The 27,825-nt window shown below is 49.2% G+C and overlaps 1 protein-coding gene across 12 annotated transcripts in view; it reads left to right on the forward strand.

The window, feature by feature from the left end:
* The window catches only part of RAPGEF1 (Rap guanine nucleotide exchange factor 1), a 114,568-nt gene extending 91,061 nt beyond the window's left edge, over positions 1 to 23,507 (forward strand). For all 12 annotated transcript variants that reach the window (XM_088664804.1, XM_088664793.1, XM_088664797.1 and 9 more), the window contains 13 exons: positions 1,009 to 1,097; positions 1,990 to 2,101; positions 4,382 to 4,457; positions 5,393 to 5,477; positions 8,477 to 8,569; positions 9,308 to 9,493; positions 9,989 to 10,073; positions 12,831 to 12,925; positions 15,992 to 16,070; positions 16,688 to 16,789; positions 18,161 to 18,258; positions 18,741 to 18,869; positions 19,838 to 23,507. In XM_088664804.1, the coding sequence (XP_088520930.1) occupies positions 1,009 to 1,097; positions 1,990 to 2,101; positions 4,382 to 4,457; positions 5,393 to 5,477; positions 8,477 to 8,569; positions 9,308 to 9,493; positions 9,989 to 10,073; positions 12,831 to 12,925; positions 15,992 to 16,070; positions 16,688 to 16,789; positions 18,161 to 18,258; positions 18,741 to 18,869; positions 19,838 to 19,988 (1,380 nt within the window). In that variant the 3' untranslated portion in view covers positions 19,989 to 23,507. The remainder of the gene's footprint in view (positions 1 to 1,008; positions 1,098 to 1,989; positions 2,102 to 4,381; positions 4,458 to 5,392; positions 5,478 to 8,476; positions 8,570 to 9,307; positions 9,494 to 9,988; positions 10,074 to 12,830; positions 12,926 to 15,991; positions 16,071 to 16,687; positions 16,790 to 18,160; positions 18,259 to 18,740; positions 18,870 to 19,837) is intronic.
* Positions 23,508 to 27,825: the final 4,318 nt, after the last annotated feature.

Consider the following 27,825-nt stretch of genomic DNA (forward strand, 5'->3'; position numbering starts at 1 on the left):
TGGGCTGGGAAACACTCCGCTCATTGCTGTCGATAACACCAACCCACCCACTTCATGATGCAATTTTTAAAGGTACATTGATGTTGCTCACACGTGGCTGTTACGGACTTTGTTGAATATTTGCCCACAGCCAATGTGTTGGCACCCAGTTGACAATGATTTTAAAACTTGCCAATGGTGATTGGCATTCGATTTCATGTCACAGTGACTCAAAGGAAACAATAACAGTGTGTGAGTCAAGAACAGAGAACCTCTGGCCATCCAAATCTTGCTGAAATATGAATGGCAGTTCTCATCATCCCTGAACATTGGCGATGCTGACGGAGGCTCATGAGAATCTCTGCAGGCACACAGACTCCCAACCCGTTTTAGGTGACCAGGGAGCATTCTGATTTCCCCAGGCTGGATCCAGTTATGTTATTCTTGAGAGTAGACCCATTGACATCAATGGGCTAAACTTCATCCTAGCTAATGATTTTAGTGGGCCTGCTCAGAGTAAGGCTCAAGCTACACCCACATCATACATTTAAAGCAGTATCATACCACTTAACCAGTCATGGCTCCTCCCCAGCCCAAGAATAATGGAAAGTGTCATTTGTTTAGGATAAAGTGTCTCATTTGTTTAGTTGTTAGAAGACCACTATTTCCCTCACACAGCTTCAATTCCCAGAGTTCCCTGGAAAGAGGGATTGACAGATAAACCACTCTGGGATTGGTAACTCTGTAAGGACAATATGGTTGCCTAACAACTCTCAGCACACTTTACAAACTACACTTCCCAGGATTCTTTGAGGGAAGCTGTGACGGTTTAAAGTGGTTTGGTAATGCTTTAAATGTATAGTGCAGATGGAGCCTTAGTTGGATACAACCCCCGTTCTAACTGAGTTGTGCGTATTCTGTTGGTGTATTTAATTTGTACAGGTGGGTTAATTAGACACTGCACATTGAGTTGGCACCCCTGGTGAGAGGTCCTCTGTTAATAACACAAAGCTTGTTTCTCTTTGGCAGGAATCCCCAGCAATAAAAGACTGTCATGCCAAGGACTCTGCTTCTCTGAGCAACACCCAAGGGAAGGAGAACCAAGATGAGAGTGAAAGGTGGGACTCCTGTTGCCTCTATCTATACGTTTAGGGTAATCAGTTTGCTGGATTTATGCATCTTCTCCCAAGGAAAAAGTCCACAAGAAATTTACAATGCAGTTTTGCAAAAGAATAAGTATTATTACCAGCTGGCTATGTTTTCTCAAGATGCAACTCATGCCTTCATATATTTGAAAACTGCCATCCACAACTGGAGATGGAATCTTGGTTGGAATTATTATTATTATTATTATTATTATTATTATTATTATTATTATTATTATTATGTCCATTTGACTGAGTTGCACACCCGACAAGGGCTGCCTTCAGGTGTCTTCTAAAAGTCAGATAGTTGTTTATTTCCTTGACATCTGACAGGAGGGCGTTGCACAAGGTGGGTGCCACTACCGAGAAGGCCCTCTGCCTGGTTCCCTGTAACCTCACTTCCACCAAGAGGGAACCGCCAGAAGATTTGCTGGAGGGGATGTAGGCGTGTCAAAAAACTTTTATCCTGGGGCTGGAAGGCTCAATGGAGCAGCTTGGCAAAATGGAGCAACTTCAAGACCAAGGGCTGGGAAATGGAGGGGGGCTGGGTTTAACTCCCATGTTCTTGAGTATAGAAGCTTGACATTTCCACCTTGGCTCCTTTGAGTCTGTATCAGTCAGCTTGTCATCATAAGGCAGGCTTCCCCCTCATAACACCATGAAGACTAGAACCTTCTCCCACCCACCCCACACTTTTCTCATGTGTGTTCATCTCCATCCCTTGTTAGCTTTGCCTTATCTCCACCCATAATCAATATGCTGATTGTGACCTCCTTTGGTCAGAGACCTACCTCTTGCTTACATTACTTTTCTTTGAAACACCAGCTAGAAACTTGGCAATAACAATCTCTTGTTCTGCATCCAGGCAGCAGAAGTCAGCAGAATCTTCAGAGTCTTCCCAACTGGAGGAGGAAGTAGATGAACTGTCCTTGATTGACCACAATGAAATCATGGCCAGATTGACACTGAAGCAAGAGGTTTGTCCAGCAGCAGCTTTTATGTTATCATATTCAGGCCCGAATCAAATTGGATTGAATGCTAAACCAAATGTCAGAGCTGAACCCTTGAGCTAATATTTTTGCTTTAGCAAGCAGCACAGTTGAGTGTCTTTTCATTTCACATAGAATCTTACTGCTGGGTGGGACTTGTAGTCTTAAAGCAGTAAAATAAATTACAAGTCCAGGCATCCTCAAACTTCAGCCCTCCAGATGTTTTGGACTACAATTCCCATCATCCCTGGCCACTGGTCCTATTAGCTAGGGATCATGGGAGTTGTAGGCCAAAACATCTGGAGGGCTGCAGTTTGGGGATGCCTGTACTAGACCTTAGGGCCACTGCAAGTTTTGAAACTTGTATTGACCTGGAAGAATTTTATTCCTGGCCTGGGGAGTGAAGAGTTAGCATTATCATAGGCTTCTGCCATCACTACTGGTGTAAACTTTCTTTTATTGTAAATGGTCCTTGGCAGCCGATTGTCAAGCAGAAACGTGTTCTGCATTGGGTGCTATGAACACACACTTTGAAACTTATCTCCCCCCCCCCAATCGAACTAGAAACTTTGCTTTCTTTTAAAATGAAAGCTGAAGTTCTTGGGGTGCCACAAGGTGCATGCTAGCACACAAGTAATGCTTGACAAGCAGCCTTGATTCTCAGTTATTCCCCTAAACAGCTACTTTGGGGGAAGAAGAAGAGAGAGAGAGAGAGAGAGAGAGAGAGAGAGAGAGAGAGAGAGAGAGAGAGAGAGAGAGAGAGAGAGAGAGAGAGAAGAGAAGAGAAGAGAAGAGAAGAGAAGAGAAGAAAAGGAAAGCCCCAGTGGGTCCTCTGCCAGGCAGCCTGGCTCACTTGCTTTCCTGGGGCTCCAGGGAATGAGGCTGGGCCTTTGAAGCTCTCAGACTGTCAAGAGGTCCTGTCTGGAAGAGAGCAGCGATTGATCATTTGCGGGCACATGCTGCATGTGTTTTTGGAGCAGGAGGCGGGAGAAGCGCTCTGGCCAGCCACGATCTGCCAGCAGGCAGGGAGATGCCATTACTCATATCTTAAGTGGAATTCCAGGAGCCTTGCCAGAGAAATAGCTCAAGGATTGTGTCATGAACATAATTTCTCTGATAGATGCTGGTAGCCATTCCCCAGCCCTCCTGGTGTTCTTTTCTATGAAGAGCCAGGCACCATTTTGACGTCTTTTACACATGTAACGCTTTAAAATCAGGTCTGTGTGCTATCTTCCCCTGCCCCTCAAAAAATCATTCCTCTAATGCAGGTGTGGGGAAGCTATGATCCTCCAGCTGTTGCTGAACTACAGTTCCCAACAGTCCCCACAAGCGTGACCAATGGCCAGGGATGATGCAGATTGTAGTTTTGGGGGCATCTGTAGGGTCAGAGGTCCTCCCAGCACTTGCTCTAATGCAAGGATGGGCAACCTATGAGTAACTTCAGAATGTCTGGATGTAATCGCTGCATCCCTGTGGGGTTTGCATTGGCTTTCCAAGTAACACCTTTATAGTTAATCCTTTTCACTCAGCCTTTTGATTGTACACCTCGAAGATGTGATCAAATTGTTCCTGGTGGTGGTGGGATCTGGCTCATGGTACACCAAAGCCCACTCATACTGACCCCCATATAACCTCCAGTGACACACACATAGATTTTCCTTCTCCTTGCAAGCCTCAAGAGTTCGCAGGTGTCTTCCCACTCCCTTTAGTCTGACAAAACAAAATCAAGTTTGGACTGGAGGTCACCTCCAAGGCGATAGCAAGCCTAGGCGTCTCCCCACCCCCACCCCCCAGCTCAAGACTCGGCATGCAGCATGAGGAATTTCTGTGTAGCTTACTAGCCTGTTCAGGCACCAGGGTCTCCCAGAATGCAAAGGCAGGGGTTCAACTCACTTTGCAAGCAGAAAGCCCCAGGTTCAATTCCTGGTGTCTTCAGGCAGGGCTAGGGTTGCCATGTGTCCTCTATTTCCAGGATATGTCCTATTTTTCCGGGGTGAAATTTGAAACAAATAGCATTTATTTGCTTTGAATGGCTGTCATAGTGTCCTCTTTTTTGCTCTTCGGAGTATGGCAACCCTAGCAGAGAGAAACCCCCTACCTGAAACCCCAGAGATCTGATTGAAGTTGGTCTTGAGGTGTTGAGTGTCAGTCAGTATAAGGCAACTTCTTGTCACAGATGACAATGTTGAACTTGGTGTAAAGCCGGTTTCCTTGGTTCCTGCGGAGCCACCTGAAGCACAATCTCCATTTGTTTTGCTTCTCATACAGGGCGACGACGGACCAGATGTTCGTGGCGGTTCGGGCGACATCCTCTTGGTCCACGCCACAGAGACTGACAGGAAAGGTATCGCAGAAGTGAGAGTGGCTTGCTGAAAACTCCCCACATCACCGTCACATTTTGCAGATCAGGGCAGGCAGGATCCTTGAATCAGGGGCAACACACAAAGGAGGAGTCTGCTTAGTTGCAATCAGACAAGAGATAACATTCGCTGCAACAGTTATAGTTGTGTGCATCTGTGGAGAGGAGCCGTGTTAGCTCCCTGTCTGCAAGTGGAGCCACTGTAGATTTCATTGGAGTATGCGAGCTTGTTGTTTGCATATTGTCAATCATTTCCATTTACAGTTCTGATTGTTGTTTTTGCTTAGTAAGAGCTTCAAAAGTTGACTCTGCACTGCTCACATATTAAATTTGACTGCATTCTACCCAACTAAGTTCCACTCAAGAATTGACTCATTGAAGAATTGGCTCAGGTACCTAAGCATCTTATCAATTTCTGTGGGTCTACTCTGGGTAAGACACAACCCACTGAATGGTGACTAGATTCCCATGCAACTGAACACACTGAAGTTGCCCTTCTTTACTGTGATATTGTTTGCCACAACATCTCTTGTCTTAATTGATTTTGAGAGTTGTATTGGAGCATCATGATGAATGAAGAGTGGGTAAGAAATTTAATAGATACAGTTATTAGCAGCAGCAGCAGCAGCAACAACAACAACACACTGTGGTTTGGGTTAGAGTCATGTCATGCCTTAGAGTCATGCCTTAGAGTCATGTGCTCCAATTCTCTCTCTGGCTTCCTGACCCCCTAACCATGATTGGGGTAAACAGAGACCATGTGTTTCTATTTGATTCTTCCCCTTAGTCATACTTGCTGGGACGGATGAGCATTGTAGCCCAAACCATTGTGAGGGCACCATATTGGATGAAAGCTGTTCCGTTGATTGACAGGTGTATTATCTTTTCTTTTCTTCTCTTCCTTCTTTTGTCCTCAACAGATTTGGTGCTGTACTGTGAGGCCTTTTTGACTACTTACCGCACATTCATCACACCTGAAGACCTCATCAAAAAACTGCAATACAGATATCCTTTCAAACACTCAACAAATCTCCCCACCCCTCTCTCCCCTGCCCAAATTGTGCTATGTGCCTACCTTCCAAGAGGCAGAACCCCTAGTCAGTTTAGAACAGTGTCAATGTGGCCCTTCCGTAGCACATTGGCAGAGTATCTGCTTTACATGCTGAAGGTCTCAATCACCAACATCTCCAGGTAAAAGACTCCTGCTTGAAATCCTAAAGAACTGATGCCGGACACTCTATTTGTCTAGTTAGATGGACCATTGGTCTGACTCGGCATAAGGCAGTTCCTTAGGTTCCTATTTAAAATCAACTTTTTTTCAGGGACATGAGGGCACCCACTTTGCATGCAGAAGGTCCCAGGTCCATTCTCCATCCTCTCCAGGTAGGGCTGAGAATGTCCTTTTGCCTGAAACCCTGGAGAGCCACTGTCAGTCAGTCTGGGAAGTACTAAGCTAGGTAGAAGGCAGCTTTCTATATTCCTTTGGCTTCTCAGTTGTACCCAAAGATTCAAAACAAGGTGATGTGAAGAAGCTTGAGGTTCCTCTCTTCTTCCACCCGCCACAAACCAGGTTGTATATCAGAAGAGGAATTTGTGAAGACTGGAGTCTTTGGACAAAAAGAAGGGAATATTTAGACTTCCATTTGAGCTGGAAGGGGACCATTGCACTGTGGCTACTCCCTGGATGCCGTCGTGTTTTCTCTCCTTGGGCATCCATCACATTCACAAGCTGAGACACAACTATATTTTGAAGTTTGCACTTTTCTGAATTTTGTGATGCAGTTCTCCAACCCAGAAGCAGGCACAGCAGAAAATGGGGGCGGATTTGGGATGGGAAACCTCCACCCTATGGGCCAATCTTGGCGCACCAAGGGGATCCAATTTTGCCTGCAAGGCAATTTCCCCACAAATAAAGCTCACCTACTATCTTCACTTGTGGGCAGGAACCTCTCCTTTAAGTGAGCTGCAGGAGAGCAAGCAGAGAAAAGGCTAAAGAAGCCTGTGAAATGCAGGCTTCTTACCCATTCTCTCCCCACCACCTGCTTCAAGAGAAGTGCTTAGTGGGACCATAGCAGGGAACCTGCATACAGAGCTACATATATATCAGGATAAATGTGCATGAAAGTCGCTTGCTGTTTTCGCACAGACTTTGGGGGGGGGGGCGGGGGGGAGAAATGTAAGTAAGTAGATGCAGGAATGGGTTGAGCTGAACCTTAAAAACGAAAAGCTGAGAGCAAGCAGAATTGACAGGTTTATCCACCAGCATCTTTCATATGGGCTACCGTTTCTCTTTAAGGTTTCAGGGTAGGTGGCAGTTCTTGCCAATCCCTCTCCTCCTTACAACCATCTTCAGTTCTGGGGGCCAAATGAAGCCCTCCAGCCCTCTCTTGTCTGACCTTTGGAATATCTCTAGGTCACAACTCTTCTCTTCAGGACACACACATATATCTCCCACTGGTCTTGCAACAAAACCTGAGTGCTTTCACCAAGCTGGAATGCATCCTTGAACTCTGATAGTGCCCCTTGCTTGCCTGGTTGGAGGATAGAGGTGGGGGACGGACGGAACTGGCCTAATGAACAAAGATAAATTTTATATCCATTCCTCTGCCCACTTTTGCCACTGGCCCATCCATGTGGCCTCCACAAGGTATCCCAGTAGGGAATATGGCCCTTGGGGGGCAAATGGCTCCCTGCCCCCAATCTTTCTGCAATGGTAGGGGTGTTTGTGTCTCTCATTCGCCTCTCCCCACCTTCCCTTCCACTCCTGCACGCAAAAGGAGTGTTGTCTTCCCTTAGTGTTGCAGAATGCCATCCTTGCTGCCTTTGTCCTAGGGCGATATATTTTTCTAAACCACCCACATTCTCCACTTGAGCGCACAGGCCTTGTGGCTTTGCCGGTCATGTGCCAGCGTGTTCGAGAGGCATGGCGCCACACCTGGCTCATTACTGCCACCTGCTGCCAAGAAATGGCCCCTGCTGCTGCTGATTAATGTGATGCAGCAGCCTCTGCACTGCCCTCCTCCCAGCTGTTGGTGGAAATCCTTTGCTCTTGGCCAGAAGCTGTAAATCTTTGCTCCCATCTGCACAGGCAGGAATGAGAGCAGCAGCATTCTCATCTCAGGCAGAAGACAGGAATGAAAATCTCTCTCTCTCTCTCCCTCTCCCTCTCTCTCTCTCTCTCTGTGTGTGTGTGTGTGTAAGTGTAAAGCCCCTGTTCGCTTTTATTTCTGCGTCTCTTTTCTTTCTGTGGCACCTCTTAGGGATGTGGCTTATTAGATCTGTACTGTTATACTGCTTTGCCTTATAGATTTCAAGCTGGATGAGAAGCAGAAGCTTTGGAATAATAATAATAATAATAATAATAATAATAATAATAATAATAATAATAATAATATATACCCCATCCGTATGACTGAGTTTCCCCAGCCACTCTGGGCAGCTGGAAGTGCCTTGGGAATAGGGATGGCCAACAGACTGCTGAGCTTTTTCTATGTAATTATGACTAGCAACTGGCTTTTATTTTTGCATGTGAATCCTGGCATGTTAGTCAGGAGCGCTGGGTATGAGTCTTAGTGGAATGGGGTCTTTGAGCTCTTTGGGAGAAACTGGATTTGACCTTACCTGGGAGCATTTACAGCCAAGCCGGGCCAGGGAGGACCAAACAGGCTTCCTAGGTGGGCAGAGTTATCCTGGAACCAGGAAGATAACGTGCAATTGTTTCTTCTTAGCCTGCTGCGTCCCAGGAATTGGGATCCCTTGGTCCCCCAGATGTTGCTGGACTCCAGCTCCCATTATCCCCTGCCAGCATGTCCAGGGGTGATGGGAGTTGTAGTCTTGTGTCATCTGGACTGGCAACAGGTTGGTAATGCTTCTCCCTGAGGCTGCCCATGCAGGTTCAGAACTGGAGGGTCCACTGTAAAGGAGAGGTGCCTTAAGGTGTTCTGCATTGGTTTGGTCCCTGCAACTCAGCTACATCATGTTAGTCCTTTAACTTGCCTCTCAACATATGAGAAATTCTGCCACTGTCCAGACACCTTCAAGAAGCGAGTAAGCAAGAACACCTTCTTCGTCCTGGTCCGAGTTGTGGATGAGCTGTGGTGAGCGAGTTTTTTCTCACTTTCTAAGCACAGTTGCATGGATCTGAAATGCCAGTCATTGCACCACATGGAGGAGATGTATCCCCACCCCTTTTGCGAGGATACCCAGGGCAATGGACAGAAGTCCCTACAGTTCGGGCTGATGAGAAACTACTACAACCCAATCACCACTACTGCTGGTCTTTATTTATTTTTCAAAGCATTAAACATGCATTAAGACAATTGAGAAGTTATTAGAGCTGCACCATTTCGCTGCTTCACAGCACAGATTTTGGGGCAGATGATAAGAGCAGCTGCTTCAGAAGTGGCACCATGTTTCATAACAGATGCAGAAAACAGGCTGTTGAACTTTTTCTGCTGTGATCATGAGGACTAGCAGCTGGTTTTCATGCCTTTTAAAAAATAAATGAAAACTCACATCATCAGAATGAAGAGTTTCCATTAAATATGACCATGGCAGGAGTTGGCCTGGAGATTGTCACCAGCCCTACTCCTGGATCTGATGTTGGGGGTGAGGGGAAGCATTTTTGCTCTTTATTGAAAGCAAGTCAGCCTCTGATATTGGCTGTAAATTCAGGACCTTGTGCTTGTATTTTACCTCCTCTCTTTCCCTCACGTGCCATGTCTTTTTAGACAGCATTTTGGGGTAAAGCACTGCTTATAAATGCCATGGGTGAGTGCAGCACATGTGCATATATACTGACTTGCCCTGGGTTTCTCACACATTTTCTTTCTCAGTTTGGTAGAGCTGACGGAGGAGATCCTCAAGCTGCTCATGGACCTTGTGTTCCGCTTGGTCTGCAACGGGGAGCTCAGCCTCGCCAGAGTCCTGCGCAAAAACATCCTTGACAAAGTGGATCAGAAGAAAATGCTGCGATACACCAACTCGATCAAACCTCTTGCGGCCCGATGGGTGGCAGCCAGGTGAGATGATGCTGTTTTTGGTCTCTGCCCTCAAAAGTAGGCGGAAACCCAATCCCAAGCCAAGGATCTCAAAGTCTTCGTGCACTTGCAAGGTTCAAATTGCTTTTATTTATATATAATTTCTTGCAAGTATTCAATGCCAGAGTAGTATGCAATAGCCTACTTGCAGTTCGTTGGAGTGAATTGTACCACACTTGAAGTGCTTCTTGGTGCCCACATTATTGTATATGATTTCTTTTCCTCACTACTCTGGAGTACTTTTAGGTCAACATGAAAGCAGTCCCATTGAGTAGGAACCTGTTAAAAAAGTTCAGGAAGCTGGGGGCGGCACCTATATATTTATCCTACCTTACTAGTTTCTGAGGTGTCACCGAATGTGTGCAAACCTCCCTCTGCAACTAAAATGACTAGAAACTTGGGGAGGCTTAAAAAGGAAGATGAAACTAAGACACTCCAGAGTTTGTGCATCACCTTTTTCATTCTCTCCTTGTCCAGACCAGGGACCCTCCACGATTTCCACAGCCATGAGATAGCAGAACAACTGACCCTCCTGGATGCAGAGCTCTTTTATAAAATCGAGGTATTACAAACAACATGTCAGAGCTGGCCTGTATTCTTGTAGAAGAAGCACCTAAACCGTACTTAAGCGGGAGAACAGCCACTGTCCCACAAGGAATACATTTTGTGAAAAGGTGAAAGGCTCCTTCCTGTTAGCCCAGAGCACCACTCATAGGTGGCTGCCTGCTAACTCCACAGTTTTCTGGTTCCTGGGGTTACATTCGCACTTAAAACATTTAAAACACGTGGCTTCCCCCAAAGAATCCTGGGCACTGTTGTTTGTGAAGGGTGCTGGGAATTATAGCTCTGAAAGGGCTAAGCTACAGTTTCCAAGGATGCTTTGGGGAATCTCGATACTGTTAACATGGGATAGATGTGCTTTAAATATATGGTGCGGATGTGATGTGTGCTGGTCTCCCTCCCAAACAACTTTTCCAGGGTGGGATGCAGTTTTTTTAACACACATAGAGAGAGGGAGAGAGAGTTTTCTTTTTTAAATATATTTTCTTATTATTATTATTATTACCCATACCAAACTATTGCAAAAGTAATATTCATTAAAGTATTAATATAGCCTACCTCATAACATGCAATCTATTGTAGAACTAGTGTATTTCAGCCCGTTCAATAACGGGCGCTAGAACATCCTGGGGTTTGGAGAAGCGCTTGCGCAGCGCTTCTCCGAACCCTGGGACCTGTCCTTACTGTCGGCGGCAGGGGGACAGGAACGGAGGAGGAGAAAGCGCTGCTTTCTCCTCCTCCGTTCCTCTCTCCCAGCCGCCGACAGCAAGGAGACATCCTGGGGTTTGGAGAAGCGCTTGTGCAGCGCTTCTCCGAACCCTGGGACCTGTCCTTGCTGTCGGCGGCAGGGGGACAGGAACGGAGGAGGAGAAAGCGCTGCTTTCTCCTCCTCCGTTCCTCTCTCCCAGCCGCCGACAGCAAGGAGACATCCTGGGGTTTGGAGAAGCGCTTGCGCAGCGCTTCTCCGAACCCTGGGACCTGTCCTTACTGTCGGCGGCAGGGGGACAGGAACGGAGGAGGAGAAAGCGCTGCTTTCTCCTCCTCCGTTCCTCTCTCCCAGCCGCCGACAGCAAGGAGACATCCTGGGGTTTGGAGAAGCGCTTGTGCAGCGCTTCTCCGAACCCTGGGACCTGTCCTTGCTGTCGGCGGCAGGGGGACAGGAACGGAGGAGGAGAAAGCGCTGCTTTCTCCTCCTCCGTTCCTCTCTCCCAGCCGCCGACAGCAAGGAGACATCCTGGGGTTTGGAGAAGCGCTTGCGCAGCGCTTCTCCGAACCCTGGGACCTGTCCTTACTGTCGGCGGCAGGGGGACAGGAACGGAGGAGGAGAAAGCGCTGCTTTCTCCTCCTCCGTTCCTCTCTCCCAGCCGCCGACAGGAAGCAGACATCCCGGGGTTCGGAGAAGCGCTTGCGCAGCGCTTCTCCGAACCCTGGGACCTGTCCTTGCTGTCGGCGGCAGGGGGACAGGAACGGAGGAGGAGAAAGCGCTGCTTTCTCCTCCTCCGTTCCTCTCTCCCAGCCGCCGACAGCAAGGAGACATCCTGGGGTTTGGAGAAGCGCTTGCGCAGCGCTTCTCCGAACCCTGGGACCTGTCCTTACTGTCGGCGGCAGGGGGACAGGAACGGAGGAGGAGAAAGCGCTGCTTTCTCCTCCTCCGTTCCTCTCTCCCAGCCGCCGACAGCAAGGAGACATCCTGGGGTTTGGAGAAGCGCTTGTGCAGCGCTTCTCCGAACCCTGGGACCTGTCCTTGCTGTCGGCGGCAGGGGGACAGGAACGGAGGAGGAGAAAGCGCTGCTTTCTCCTCCTCCGTTCCTCTCTCCCAGCCGCCGACAGCAAGGAGACATCCTGGGGTTTGGAGAAGCGCTTGCGCAGCGCTTCTCCGAACCCTGGGACCTGTCCTTACTGTCGGCGGCAGGGGGACAGGAACGGAGGAGGAGAAAGCGCTGCTTTCTCCTCCTCCGTTCCTCTCTCCCAGCCGCCGACAGGAAGCAGACATCCCGGGGTTCGGAGAAGCGCTTGCGCAGCGCTTCTCCGAACCCTGGGACCCGTCCTTACTGTCGGCGGCAGGGGGACAGGAACGGAGGAGGAGAAAGCGGCGCTTTCTCCTCCTTCCTTCCTCTCCCCCAGCCGCCGACAGGAAGGACGCGCGCACTCTCCCCCCCCCCGCCTCCTCCAACCGCCGCTCCTCACGGCCAGGGAGGGTTGTGAGGAGGCCTTCGCCGGCCTCCACCCCGGCGGGAGCGGCGGTTGGAGGAGGCAGAGTGGGGGGAGAGTGCGCGCGCGCAGTCTCTGCTGTCCAATCCCTGTATCCCTGGGGCACATGCGCAGTGACCCAGGGACACACGGGACATCTGGACGCAGGGACAACATGGACATTATTATATAGGATACAGCACTAATGTTCCCTTTACAGCATTCATTGTTGTTGTTAATATAACCTATCATCAAAACAATTGACTCCATGAATTGGATTTGCATTTCATTCCCCCCCCCCATTCATTTATCCATTCTTCAACTGATCCTGTTTTTACCTTAAAAAGACCAAACCATTTTATGTATAGTTGGAACTGTCCTACTAGATTCCTGAATATTTGTAGAACAATTAAGCAGTTACACGCATACCCATTTTGACAGCGCAACTTGGGCAGCTCTCAGTGTCAAGGAGAAGCCCTCCCTTCCCTGGACGTAGCTGCATTTTCAGTGGCAAAAGGGACAATCGACCTTTGTCCCTTTTGTCATCACTTTTTTTTCTCCTTTGCAGATCCCTGAAGTTCTGCTTTGGGCGAAAGAGCAGAATGAAGAGAAAAGCCCCAACTTGACACAATTCACCGAGCACTTTAATAACATGTCCTACTGGTAAGAAAGACAAAAGAGCAACAAATCTCACTTCCTGTCTGGTTTCGGAGTTGCCTATTTTGTTGGGAGGGGAAGCTGCGTTGATGACAAGAGGGTGTGTGTATTTTGAGGGATCACAGGAAGGGCTGCGGTTCTGAGCAATGCACAAAGGAAGTCCCTGGTTTGTGGCTCACGTTTTTTTGACAAGAGGCAGGCTTTGGAGGTCTAAGAGGTTCATTTTTATTCAGGGTAGCGCCATAAAGTGTTGTTTATTTGTTTACTGCATTTCACCTTTCTGAATGCAAGGTGGCCTACACGGTTCTTCCTCTCCTGTGAGGTAGGCTAGTGACTGGCCAACATTCCAGCATTCTAACAACTACACCAGGCCATGCTAGATGTGATCTCCAGGCAAAACGTCCTCCCCCCCCCAATGAAATCTAATCCAGCTTGTTCATGCCCATGCCCCCCCCCCCACCATGGCACTTTGCATCTTCCCACACCTGCATTAATTTGAGGGAAAGAAAGTATCTCTGGTGGTGGAGCCTCCACTTTGCACATAGATGATCTTATGTTTGATCTTCAGGTAGGGAAAGAGTTCTGTCTGAAATCCTGTCCTGGAGGGTCAGAGCCGTCTCTAGGCCTGGGCTGGGTGGCGCAAGGCGCCAGGACGCCTGGCCACCAGGGGCGCGGAAGGGGCGCCGAACAGTGTCTGGGAGCAGCGCACGGCCATTGAGCTTCCTCTCCTCTTCTTGTCCATGAAGCAGAATCAGCGAGACTCCTGCCTAGAGTGGCACCATGCACCTGCTGCCACTCTAGGCAGGAGTCTCTCTGATTCTGCTCACGGCGCGCCTCTTGGTGGGCCACCCCTCAGGCGCCGGTGCTGCCACCGCCCGCCTGCCCGCCCTCCCGCTCACCCTGCTCTTTGCCTCCCGCCCGCCCACCCGTGGGGGCATGAGGAGGATGAGAGGCCGGGCGCTGCGTGGCACCACCACCCCCAGCAGAGGCCTCCGCGCCAGAGGAGGCGACGGCGGCACCCCGGAGGACGACCAGGCAACCCGGCCTGCCTGCTGCGATGCCTCCTCCTTTTCCACGCACTGTGGGCGCGCTGGTAGCGAAGCCTCTCCGGAGGCCGCGCTCTGAAGCAGCGAGGCCTCCCAGAGAGGGGGAGGCAGCAAGCAGGCCCGTCCTAGCCTTAGAGGCTAGTGGCGCAGAGAACCACAGCGCCGGGCGCTGGAAGGGCGCCAAGTGAGCGCAGGGTTCTGGCGATCTGGCCAGAACTGCGCTTCACTAGCTGAGAGGCTGCGCCGCATCTCTCTCCTTCTCCAAGGACTCCGCGCTGCGCCTCCTTCTCGCTTCCCCAGCGCTGGGTTCCGCTCAGTCGAGCTTCGCCACCAGCGTGCGCACAGCACCAAAGCAGCTCTTGCTGGTCCCGCGGTGCGCGCGGTGGTGGCGAAGCTTGACTGAGCGGAACCCAGCGCTGGGGAAACGAGGAGGCGCAGCGCCGAGTCCTCATAGGTGGCCTCCCGCTGGTGCCGCGGTCTGCTTGGCACTCCCTTGGAGAGGCTCTGGAGGGGGGCGATGGAGGGACCTTAGTGCCAGGGCACTGGATGGGCTTAAGACGGCCCTGGCAGCAAGCGCGACGGGTCTGTTGCGGGACGTGGCGGCGGAGGACGAGGCACTGTGGTCGGTGTCTGGTGGGAAGGCGCACCGCGCTCCCCAGGAGGCTTCGGTACTGCTCTTCCCCAGCCGCTGAGGAAAGTGCGGGCAAGGCAGCAGGCATGCGTGTGGGAGGGTGGGGGCGCCCAAGGGATCCCTGCGCCATGGCTCCATTTAAGCTTAAGACGGCCCTGTGGAGGGTCACTGCCAATTAGTGTAGGCTAGCTGTCACCAATTAGGTGCCCTATAGATGCCTTGGACTACATCTCCCATCAGCCCCTGCTGCCTGGGGCTGATGGGAGTTGTAGTCCGAAACAGCTGGAGGGCCCCAGGCTGTTGTTGATAGCTCAGCAACAGAGTGTCTGCTTTAGATGCAAAATAATCCAGGTTCAGTCGACGGCATCTGCAGGTATGGGAAAGTCCCTCTTCTGAAACCCAAGAGAGTGGTTGCCAGCCAGTGTAGACAATACTTGTTTTCTTTTTGAATAAATTTTATTAGAATTTGGAAAAAAGAATACAAAAATTAATATCAAATATATTTTTATCAAAGCTAATGTAAATAAAAACACAGGCCAGAGAAGAAGAAAAGGAAAGAGTCAGGAAGGTAGAGAAAGCTTACAGGAAAAAGGGAAAAAGAAAGAAGGGAACGAAAAAGAATTTATGATTCTTCATTTGATTCTTCATATAATATTGAGCCCTTCCCTTAGAAATTGCCTTTCCCCCCTCTCACCAACCAAGCCACCTTTTGAGTTAGCACAATCTACTAGTCCTCAGGAAAGCTTGCTATGGATGACACAGCCTTCCTCAACCTGCCAAGTTTTGGGATGGTGGTGGGAGATAGGACAAGGCTGACATTGGGATCCCTGCTAGGAAAAATATAACACACTGACTCACAACATCAAGAAATGTGTTCCACTGTCTGCTGTTCTGGAAGTGAGTGCTACAGATTAGTTCCTGTGTGTAGGAGGTGCACATGTTTCTTGGTAATTGAGAGAGAGGGGGGAAATCTTTATGCACAAGAGAGCAATCATTTTAAACAATAAACAAAACACCAAAAACAAACGGTAAACAAAACAACCAGATTTAACAATTTCCACATAGAATCATAAGAGTAAAAAAAATTGCAGCAACAACCCCTCCCCCAAACAAACCCCCTAAATGACACCCCAGCCCAAGATTCTGTTCCGCAGCCTCAGCTTTTGTAGCTGAAGACAGCCAGGACGCTGCCCTCCCAGGCCAGGTAGGAAAAGGCCTGCCAGGCTGGGGGAAGTCTTCCTGGACTACCAGCCAAGATGAATCAGGAAGCCAACATTACTGGTGCTTCAGCCAGCGCTTAGCAGCTCAGCAGGGATTCCTGGATCAGAAACCTGCTTGAACTGTTTAATCCTGATGGCTGCGTTGTTGCATCTCTCCCAATCTGCAAACTCACAGGGTCCGCTCAATAATTATGCAGCAGGAGAAAGCCCAGGACCGAGAGAGGTTGCTCCTGAAGTTTATAAAGATCATGAAGGTAAGTGCTGCGAAGGGTTGCTATTACCACCGCCATCAGTGTGAGTGCCCAGGGACTTGGAGGTTTGAACCTCAGTGATGTCACAGCCTAAGGTTGAAGCCCGATCTAGGGATACACCTGTGTAGGTCAGACTGGAGATGCTTTGTGAATTTTGGCAGGTCCAAATTGCAAAGCAGACTCACCTGATCCGCAGTTCCAGGAATAAGGTGTGAAGAGGAAAATGGCCCCTTCCGGAATCTGTACTGTTACCAAATTCCAGGAGGTTCTGCATCTGCCCACGGCCCAACCCTTTGCCCCAACAAGTGGCCTTTCATTTCATTTTGTTTCATGTGTTTATATCCCACCTTTCCTCCAAGGAGCATGCCTGGTTCGCCCCCTCCCCATTTTATCCCCACAACAACCTTGTGAGGATAACCTTGTAGTTGGCTAAGCAGCACAGTGACAGCCCCAGGGTCACCCAGTGAGCTTCCTGCCCAAGTGGGGATTTGAATCCTAGTCTCTCCAAGGCCCAAGCCCAGCATTCTAACTACTATGCCACACTGCCACCTTCTCCCCCCACCCCAGAACACCTTGGAACACCTCCAACCCTTCGTCCTCTTTTTTCCGCTTTGCTCCAGCACTTACGAAAGCTCAACAACTTCAACTCCTACTTGGCTATACTCTCTGCCCTGGATTCAGCACCCATCCGGAGGCTCGAGTGGCAGAAACAAACCTCAGAGGTCGGTTTTTTAATATATATCTTTTCGAAAATGTTTTCATCCTGTGTTTCCAAAAGTCCAGCACTAGAAAGAACAAAGAGCAAGCATGGGCTGCCTTTGTTTCCTCTTGACTAGTTAGTTAGCATAAAACTACAATCTTTTCTATCCAAGTTAATGCACTTCCTAAAATAAGCAGCTCTGCTATTTTTACTCTACTAATATTTCTCTATGTGGGATTGCAAAAGGTAAAGTCAGCTGTCTAGCCAAATTCACAAGCCACACTCTGCATACCACAGAGGAGCTCATTCCCGCTTTGCTCTTCCCTGGTACTTTTAGCTCAGTCTTTGCTCCTTGAAGCAGATGAAGATGTTTTCTATGAACAAAGCCTTCCAGATGTTGTTAGACTCCACCACCACCCCATCAGGCCTAGCCAGCCAGGGATGACAGAAGCTGTAGCCCAACCACATCTGGAGGGTACCGCAATGGCTAACACGTACACCTTGCCTTAAAGGCAGAGCTTTTCAAAGGAACCACTCAATGCCTTCTGCTGCCGGTTGTCAACTCGTTTTGGGTTTGTTTGTTTTTTGGTAAATAGCTTCTTACATTATTTTCAACAGTGACAGTACATAAAAAATGACAACAGGAGCATAGCAAAAGAGAAGAGCAAAACGGAAAAAGAAAGAAGGGAGAAAAAAGGAGTGAGGTGGGGGAAGAAGGGAGAAAACCATAAAAAAACAAACCAAATTAAGCAACTTCCCTGTTCCTGCCATCCACATTATAAAACAACAAACCAAACATTAAACATTTGGATCACCATAATTTCAGTATACATGAAAGAGAAGAACAAACCATATTACAGCCAGGTGTAATTCCATATATCCCAAGCTTGAGCAGACAGTTGTGAAGAGAAAGTTTCGCTTGCTGTGTAAGAAATAAAAGAGTGCACACCATTTGAAAAGGGTCTGGTGCTGATAATACTCCTTGTCAATATTTTTGAATGTGCGTGATTTCTCCTGTATAATCTCAATATTCCATAAAAAGTGGTATCCCTTGTCTAGCGCAGGTTCTTGAGTTTATTTCCAGTGGATTGCAGTAACAAGACGGGCTGCCACCAGTCATCAACTGTTGATGGGAAACACTGTGTAGTATAGTGCGTGCCCTTAAGTTTTTCACCACAACCATGAGGACTAGTAGCCACTTGCTTTTTCCTTTTTGTTGCTGTTTGGCAGGAATGAGGTTCTTGAGGTGCTAGATTCTTCTGTGTCCCATAGCAGAATACAGAGAGGCGTATCTTTTGCCTCCGACCCACCTGGATTTGTGGAGCATCCAAATGTGTTCAGCCTCTCAGACAATTCATGCTATGTCTCCTCCATGTTTTGTGTCTCCTGCCAGGGTCTGGCTGAGTATTGCACTCTGATTGACAGTTCTTCTTCCTTCCGGGCATACCGAGCTGCCCTCTCAGAGGTGGAACCGCCTTGCATACCATACTTGTGAGTAGCTCACACAGACAAACATTCTCTGGGGTTTCACCGCTGGCTGCAGGGGAGTGTTGCAGTCCATCCGGTCCACTTCACCTGCTGCTCAGTTTGGGGAAGTCCAGAGGAAGGTCATGACCAACAGATGGCTGGCCGAGTCTCTCACAGCAAATGAGAGACCACTATCCCTCCAGGTCAGGAGCAGAGATTCCATCAGACCGAGTAAGCATGACCAGTTGCCAGGGATCGTAGATAGGTGTTGTAGTTCAGGAACATCTGGAGGGCCAAAGGCTCCCCATGCCTACTTTTAGGTCAACAGTTCCCTTTTAAAACTGTTCTTCCCATCAAGACATTTCTCCTGATGTTCACCAGGAATCTACCCTCCTGTAACTGATGTCCTGCCCTCTGGGCAGACCTAAGTGAACACATTTGTCATTTCAAACTATAACAGAAGGCCTTCCTCTTCCACTTTCACATCTCTCTCTCTCTCTCTCCAGAGGTCTCATTCTGCAAGACTTGACCTTTGTCCACTTGGGGAATCCGGACTACATTGATGGCAAGGTCAACTTCTCCAAGCGCTGGCAGCAGTTCAACATCCTGGACAGCATGAGGTGCTTCCAGCAAGTGTAAGTGGTACCCACTGCTCTCTTGCATTGTGCACACCTATGAACACTTGAGGACTAGGAGCATGCTTTGTGTGACTATAGCAAAGAGCAAGAAACTTGTCTAGACTGGCATTTTATGAAAGGGTGGGGGGTGGAAAGTTACACTTCACTTCACTGTCCACTCGATTGAAGCCAGAAGCTATTAGCCACGACTTTGCTGCTGGTCGCCAACAGCTATTTTCAGGCAAAAGCCATGGAGACAGGGAGAGAGGTTGGACAAATCAGACAGCAGGAGAGTTTTTCTTTTGTCTCTTTGCTGGTTGACTGCAGCCATTTAAAGAAGAAGCCATGGTGGGAGGGGGGAGAGAGAGGTCATGGATTAGAAATGTTCCCATAAGAATCAATGGAAATCATGGACTTGTTATGCAAGCACTTGCCTAACAAACAATTTCCAGGAAATGCATTGTGCCTGGTAAGCAGGACCTACATGTATATTGGAAGACAGGAAATACCTCTTGATGTGTGAGGGGCGCCACCTTCCCCATGTTTGTTGTGTTGTAGACATTTACAGGATTACATCCATAGTAGCCTTGTACAGAATAGTGTTGAGCAGGCAGAGAACCAACCAGCTTTTTATTTTAGCCTAATAATTTGGAGACATTTATCGCACCCTCAGAAGCAGCCAAAGAAGATAGTGAAGGAGGGGGAATTAGGTGAATCTGTCCAATTTATACAGACCACAGTATCTGGCTTCTCTTAGCACAGGATTTTGGATGCTCGGCTTGCAGAATTTTTATGTTCTGGTTATATCAGTGAGCCTTTGCCTTTTGGGGTGGGGAGGCAGTGAATTGAACATTGCGTTCTTTTGGCTTCCAGCTAGGGGGCAGTCCTGAATAAAGCGGCACTTTCTCTTATAAAACACCTCTCCCTCCCTCCCTCCCTCCCTCCCTCCCTCCCTCCCTCTCTCTCTCTCTCTCTCATGGCTGCAGGCATTACGACATCAAACGGAATGATGACATCATCTCATTTTTCAATGACTTCAGCGACCACCTGGCGGAGGAGGCCTTGTGGGAACTTTCGCTCAAAATCAAGCCTCGAAACATAACAAGGCGGAAGACAGACAGGGAGGAGAAAACCTAGAGGGGAAGCAAATGAAGGCCATGGGCAAAAGGATCGCTGGGCGCCTGCACAGACGGCAGCTATGAGACTTGGACCTGTGACCGGGCCACATCCCCCCACCTCCTCCCCTCCTGGGCCAAGCCCAGGGGTTGAGTTGTCTCAGCGGCAGGCGTGGGCTCCCTTCCCATCAGGCCTCAGGGGAGAGTCACCAAAGCAGCGCCCTGCTCTCCTTCCTCAGTGCCATAGACGAGCTTTTCTGCCTGAAAAGGGAGCACACAGGAAAAGGGGTCAGGGTGGGTGTTTTTTTAGTGCCAGAGTGTTCCCACCTTTGCCAAATCTGAACGTTTTTTTCTTGCGCTCCTCGCACTGCAACAGGAAGAGAGGGAAGCGAAGTTGCTGCATCTTGCGTTGAGCCACGTATTGACGTGCCCATGGCCTCGCCCAATGGGCACTTAGCATGTGTGAGGGATGAAAAATGGGTTGCCTGCCATCAAGGTCGTACCCGAGGAGAACCATTTTTCACAATACTTCCCCACCCACAGACACTGGGAGGAAAGGAAAAAAAGAGTGAAGTAACATTCTACCCTTGCAGAGTCTTACATGTTTACAGGGATATTTAATCAATCAAACGGCCCCCATCACCAATGTGGAAAAGGAACGAGATGGGCAGCTGCCCTCTGGACAGTATGTCCACCACTGTCACCCCTTCCCCAAATTCACTTGGATCTCCTTGTATTAAATCAACCAGGAATCTCTTTACTCTTATCTGACTCAGGAAATCTGGAATTGTCGAGGTTCTGTGACATCCACCCCCTTGTACTTGCTATGGGGGGCCCTATATTGTAGCGATGGTACTAGCTGTTAATGCAGTAAACATGTAGAAAACGAGACCGTCTGTAAATACGAACCTCTAGGCAACATCATCCGTTTCCTTTCCTTTTTCTTTGGATGCATGACTGAGTAGTCCATGGGGTTTTTAAGAAGAAACTTCAAAGTGCTAAGTAACGCATAAAGGAAAACAAAACAAACAAAGTACTTGGCTGTCTGGAGGCATCAGGCTGAGATGGGGGTGGTGTCAAAAACCAAAGTGAGAACTTGGGGTGGGAGGGCACATCTATGAAGAGCTGTGGCACCATCCAGTTGGGCCGAAATGGTTGGAAAGCTGCCTCAAATTAAGTGGGTTGGAGAGACCTGCATCAGAGCCCTCTTTTGCATCTCCCATTTTTATCATTGAAGCTTCTGTAGAAGAACTTCCCAATGGATTTTCTCCTCCCCAAATGAGTCATATCTGTCCATCTCAATCTGCTAACCCAACCGTGGCACCTGAAATCAACCACCTCAGGCCAGCGGCTTCACCTTATATAAAACAGCTCCCAGGTCACACTGGGTTCTTGGTCTGAGCAACAAGAAAGCATCTCCTTGGCTACAGGTCACCTACACAGGAGCTGTGGCTGATTTGGGGGCCAGCTCAGAGATATTGATCCTGGTTTAATAAAACTTGACTGGCCTGGCAATGAGTGTTGTGCCCACTTGCTCACTCCTGTGCCTTTGACCCTCCCATCGTGGTTATTTTAGACCAGAGTTTCTTGTTGCAGCTGAAATATTACTGTGGCCAGGATTTAATCCTGTTTTTTTTACATCGAATTTGGAGCCTGAGGATTAAACCACAACGTTTTGGAGTCAACAGGAAGCTTTGGGTTTTGAAGCAGGCATGGGGAACTTTTGCGTCTCCTGATGTTGCTGAAGACAATTCTCATCAGCTCCAGCAAGCGTGGCCAGGGATGAGGGGGAACTGTAGTTCAGCAACATCTGCAGGGCCAAAAGTTCCCCAAGACTAGTTTAAAGGAACCATGGTGCACTGCTGGTTTATCAAATTAGGATAGTTAAATCCAGACCAGGCCACATTTTCTCTTTTTTAATATAATATAAGGGGGCATATGCCTGTTGTCTTTGTCCATGGAGTTTTCTTGGCAGGGATACTGGAGTGGCTTGCCAGTTCCTTCTCCAGGTGGATCACGTTTAGTCAAAACTCTCCACTATGACCTGTCCATCCTGGGTGGCCCTGCATGGCATAGCTCATAGCTTCTCTGAGTTATTCAAGCCCCTTCGCCACGACAAGGCATTGATCCATGAAGAGTCGGACACGACTAAACGACTAAACAACAACAACAAAGGGGGCATAAACAGAGCAGTTTTTTTCCTTGATGCCAAATAATCTTGAAAGCAATTTGTTGAAAATTGGGCTCAAGACGTGGACTCCTGACTTGCCTGCCCAGGATTTGGGAATGACTTTTGCTTTTCAGTTTGTTAACTGTAGCCAATGACTTTGTTATCTATTGAGGCAGAAGCTTCTTCCTCTTTTCTTTTCCTGTGAATAAAATTGGGAGGGAATCCACTGGGCAAAAGCAGACTACCCACCTGGCCCCCAACCTTCTCTGCAGAATCCTCCAGCCTAATACTGTGCAGCTCATCTTATTTTATTTTGTTTTGTTAATTTAAAGGGTGTTTTGCAGCAGGCAGTATGTTGCCGTTTATACCCTTGTGTGTGTGTCTTTCATTTCAACTTGCCACAGATGGGCATGCATGGGTGAACATCCTGTGCAAGTTGCCAGTGACATCAGGGGGCCTGGAGTTGGGTTGGGGTGAGAAGAGTTTGGTGAAGGACTCCCCACCCACCCCCATCCCCACCCCGGTAAGAAAATATTGGATGTTTTGTAATTGCCCTTAGTCTTGCAGCTAAGGTGTGCCTAAAAAGGTCCTTGCATTTCTGCCACCTTTGGAGGGGTTCTGGCCCTCAGCAGAATCTGTAGCTTTCACACCCTGGCAGCTTCATAATGATACTATTAGTCACCTAATTGCACTTCGCATTGGGGAGGGAAGAGTTAGGTGAGCCTTTGCCGCTGTGTCTTGGTTCATGACTAAGTGGATAGAGCCAAGGATGCCCCACCAGTCTAGCTAGTCCGCTAGAGGTTGTCAGTCCACAAAGGGGGTTGTAGTCCAATGGCATCCAGACTTTCCTCTAAACCACGCTCCATTCAGAATTGGGTGGGTGGGTAGGTAGGTGAGAGTTTTAAATGATTGTTAACCCAAGAATTGCATTTACTGCAAAAAAAATACCCAGCTTCAGAATCCGACTGTTGGTTTGTGTTAATTTCAGCACTACAGTATTTACTGTGGTGCTCTCACAGTCATTCCCTTGGCAGGGATGGGGTTTTAGTTAAATTGGGGGGGGCGTGAAGGCATTGGGGGGCAAAGGGAGGAAGAGGTGGTGGTTCCCCCCCCCAGTTCAGGTTGTGACTGTCTGCTTCAAAAAAACATGGGGCATTCCTTGCATTTTCAAGCTTGCTGAAAAATTCCCTTGACTTTGCTGTTCTGCCAACCAGCCTCCCTCGGTCTGATGGTGTATATTTATGGTTAATCCCACCCACCCTGAATCCTGATTGTAAAAATGTCCAAACCTGTTACTTTTTTTATATATTAAAGAGAAAGCGGCGGGGGAGACACTCAAACAAGTGACAATAAATGTGGTTAAAGAACCCAGCCTTGAATATCATCCTATTTTACAGTGCATGCCTTGGGTCAGCCAAGATTAAAGTGACAATCAAATCCAGTTTCTCCCATTGGTCTGGTTTCCTGCTTGTCTACCATGTCTCTCTTCCTGGTTCCTGTTGGTTGGCCTGTTTGGGCTATTAGCCTGATGGGAGATGGGGCAAAGGTGGGGTGTTCCACAGTGGGAAATCCCACGCCAGAGAACCAGGTGGTAGGCGAATTGCCATGGCCAGCTTCGGAATCAATATGCCCCTGAGTAAAGTTTGAGGGCTGTAGCTCTCTGGTGTAAGCATCTGGTTTGCAAGCAGACAGTTCTAGGTTCAATCCCCAACAGCTTCAAACAGGGCTGGGATAAGTCTCCCTGCCTAAAACCCCGGAGAGCCACTGCCAGTCAGTGTAGACTATATTGCATTGGATGGACCAATAGTTTGGCTCAGGATAAGGCCAGTTTTCCAGGTCCCTACTTAAAACCAGCTCTTCAAGACCACAGAGACTAGAATATTATTTTATCTTTGGAAGTAGACTACAGTCATACCTCATGTTACGTCCGCAGCAGGTTACGCATTTTCAGGTTACGGACACACCGAACCCGGAAGTCCCAGAACAGGTTACTTCCGGGTTTGGCATGCATGCGCAGAAGCACTACAGCACGCTTTATGCATGCGCAGAAGGTACCACTGTACAACTAAGTGGTATTGTGCATGTTTTTCATGCAGAAGGTCACAGGTCCAACCTCTGGCATCTCCAGGAAGGAATGGAAGAGATCCCCTGCCTGAAAGCCTCTACCAGATAGTGTAGACAATACTGAGCTGGATGGCTCAATGAGTTTGATTTGGGTTCCTAAAGTTCCTTCCGGTCTGAACCATCTTTAGGCATCTGCATGGCGGTGACAGTAACACTGCCCTCCAATGATGTCTGGGAGCTGTTTTTAATTTCCCACAGTGCCCAAGGGCACCCAGTATAGTGCTACTCTATGGAATTCTGCAGTATTTAAATGCCGACTCACAGAACAAATGGGCCAGCGGCTGGTGGGCCCTCCTGGGGTCTTGTTTTGCAGCTCTACCTGGAGAGGCAGATGCTCTACCAGGGAGCTATGGTTCACATAAGCTTCATTCATGTGGAAGCCATTCCCTTTGTGGAGGCAAAAAATGTGGCCAGAGATTTGTATCAAAAACACAGCTACCTTTCTGTTTTGCAAAGGCCAAAGGATCTTGACACAAGAATACCAGACCCTGCTTTACACAAAGATACAATACGAGACAAATGGCAAAGCCCTACTTTCAGCTGCAGAAACCCCCATGGATGTAGCAGCAAAGTACCGTACTTTTCCATGTATAAGACTAAGTTTTCCCTTATATATATGGATAGTGCATACGGTAGACATTTGACTGGTTGCTGCCACAGCTGTCAGCAACTATTGTGTGTGGTTTTGGTTGCTGCGTCAATGGCTGGTGTTGATTAGCTGATGCTGCGGCAATTGGGTGGGCGATAGGCAGCTTCTGCGGGGGGGGGGGGGGACAGATGAGAGGCGGAGTTTTGGACACGTGCGGGTGAGCGATTTTTGGCAATCCCCCCTAAAAAAAAGTTCAACCCTGGGTAATCCCCCCCCCAACAAAGCTCAACAACTCTGTGCCATCTCCCCCCATTTTCTTAAATTTGAGTCCCCCAAATTATACATGGGGGCATCTTATAGACGGAAAATATCTTCGTCTGGCCAGGCTATGCACAGCGGCGTCGCTAGCCTTCTGGCTGCCCGGGGCGGCAAACCAGAAGGCACCCCACCGGGGGGCAGGGTGTCCATCGCATCGCACTACGCACACATTGCACTACGGAGTGGGTTGCCAGGGGGCAGTGCTCCAGGGCCCGGATCTGAGCACTGCCGCCGGCAACCCGCTCCGTAGCGCGATGTGTGCTTCCTACTCAGGCGGCGTGGCGAGGGGCGTCTCCCCTGATGCCCCTAGCCGCTCCGCCTCTGCCTGAGTAGGAAGAAGACCAAGCGGGCTATGGATCAGCTTGCCGTGCGCTTTGTCTTCTTCCTACTCAGGTGGAGGCGGAGTAGTGAGGGGCATCAGCAGCTGCCACTGCTGTTGCCCTCTGGCCCGCCCCTTGCCTCCGCCCCACCAGGAAGAAGCGAGGGGCGAGGCCAGAAACATCGGGGCGTCCGCGATGGTCGTGCCGCCGTCACAGTAGCGAGGGGCGCCACGCTGCCCCCCGTAGAGCGGAGCCCGGGGCGCTCAGCCCCCCTATTGGGACGCCCCTGGCTATGCAGCACATATCAGCAGTTTAGAACTGCAGCAAAGCTTCCCTTTCTCTAGGTCAGTGTTTCTCAACCAGTGTGCCTCCAGATGTTTTGGGACTACAACTCCCATCATCCCTAGCTAGCAAGACCAGTGGTCAGGAATGATGGGAGTTGTAGTCCCAAAACATCTGGAGGCACACTGGTTGAGAAACACTGCTCTAGGTTACCTTCATCGGACTTGGGTGGTCCCATGATCTTGGCTAGCAAAGCAATTAACCCACAGCTGGGCCATCTTTGAGAACAGAAGCGCTCCTGCAAGCAATGAAGTCAGCAGGAGTCAGCATTAGACAAAGGGTGAATTGCGCAAGGCCACCTACCCCACCTCGATTGCAATTCTGCATTTCCACCACATTCCACCCCTTGGCTTACGCTATCTTCCCTTCATATCTTGCTAATTGCTCTGCTCTCTCAGCCCCCCAATAACAGCTTGCACTTTGGAAAATGACTGTTTCCAGTTCTCTGTCACGTCAATCTTCTGTTCTAGAAAGGAACTTGCTGCTCATGCACAGAAGAGGTTATCGGGTTGCTTCCATCAGATGCTTGTTTCCCTTCTCAAAGCCCTGCTTGCATAAAAAAACAAAAATTTGTTATATACAATATGGGGAACATAATACAGACAAGTTAAAGGACCGTATGACACAGGTAGTGTGCCCAGTTACGCTTCCTCTAAACAGGCTGAGAATCCGGTTATTCCTGCACCTTACTTAAGCTGTACACAGATGAATTGGGCAAGTGGTACTCTGCACGCACCACACCATCATGTCAGTGTGACGTCACATTGCCACATCATGATGTGCAGCGCACAAGCGTGCTCCAGCACTGTGATAAGAACTGGGCCAGGCCTTGTCTGGGCCTCTGTTGTGGAGCCCACTGCGGTACCACCCCGGAACCTCACCCGTGGCTGCAGCAGGCCTCAACAGAGGCTCCACAATGGAGGCACAGGCTTCAGCCCAGTCACCGCAACAGCACCGGAGCGCCAGAGGTAAGGCAGCAGGTGGCAGCAGCAGGGGGGGGGAGGCTGGGCACCCACAGCAACATTTTTGTAGGTGCACAAGCCCACGGGGGCCCTGGAGTTGGCACCAGGGGTTGGTGGGCTGCCCTGGCTCTGCTACCTGTTAGATGGCAGGTATGCCCAGTTTTTCACAAATCAGCTGGGCTATGCGCTGGCTACCCAGAAGCACCACACCCTCTGCACTGATATTAAGCAGCATCACCGTTACTTCACCTTGGAATCCGCCCATAGGTGCCACACGGAACTATGTTCCCTTCACCTAGGCTCTAGGGCAGGTGGCAGCAACCTTTTTCAGCCAGAGATGCATTTTAAATAAAAGCACACATTCTACTCAAGTAAAAACACCAGGCAGCCCCCACAAATATCCCAGAGGTGCATTTTAAATAAAAGGACACATTCTACTCATGTAAAAACACGCTGATACCTGGACCGTCCACGGGCCGGATTGAGAAGGCGATTGGGTCAGATTGAGAAGGCGCTTGGGCCTTAGGTTGCCTACCCCTGCTCTAGGGCACTGTTACGCGCCCTCTGGCCAGCACCACTTCCTCCTCTGGTGCTATAAGATCCTGCACTATTGGGTACTGCCTGGAGGCACAGCTTGCCATTTGGCTGAGCCTTCCACACCTTAAGTTGCTTCACAGGTGGAGGTGCTTCCAGTCCTATCATAATGATGCAAGGCGTTTGTCCAGCACTCAGTGGACAGTTAAAGGGTAAAGAGACCCCTGACCATTAGGTCCAGTTGTGACCGACTCTGGGGTTGCGGCGCTCATCTCGCATTATTGGCCGAGGGAGCCAGCGTACAGCTTCCAGGTCATGCGGCCAGCATGACAAAGCCACTTCTGGCAAACCAGAGCAGCACACGGAAGCGCTGTTTACCTTCCTGCTGTAGCAGTTCCTATTTATCTACTTGCACTTTGATGTGCTTTCAAACTGCTAGGTTGGCAGGAGCAGGGACTGAGAAACGGGAGCTCAGCAGGGGTCCCTCAGTGGATGGTTAC

This window comes from Zootoca vivipara, chromosome Z2, assembly GCF_965207765.1.
Source record: "Zootoca vivipara chromosome Z2, rZooViv2.hap1.1, whole genome shotgun sequence".
NCBI classification, from domain to species: domain Eukaryota; kingdom Metazoa; phylum Chordata; class Lepidosauria; order Squamata; family Lacertidae; genus Zootoca; species Zootoca vivipara.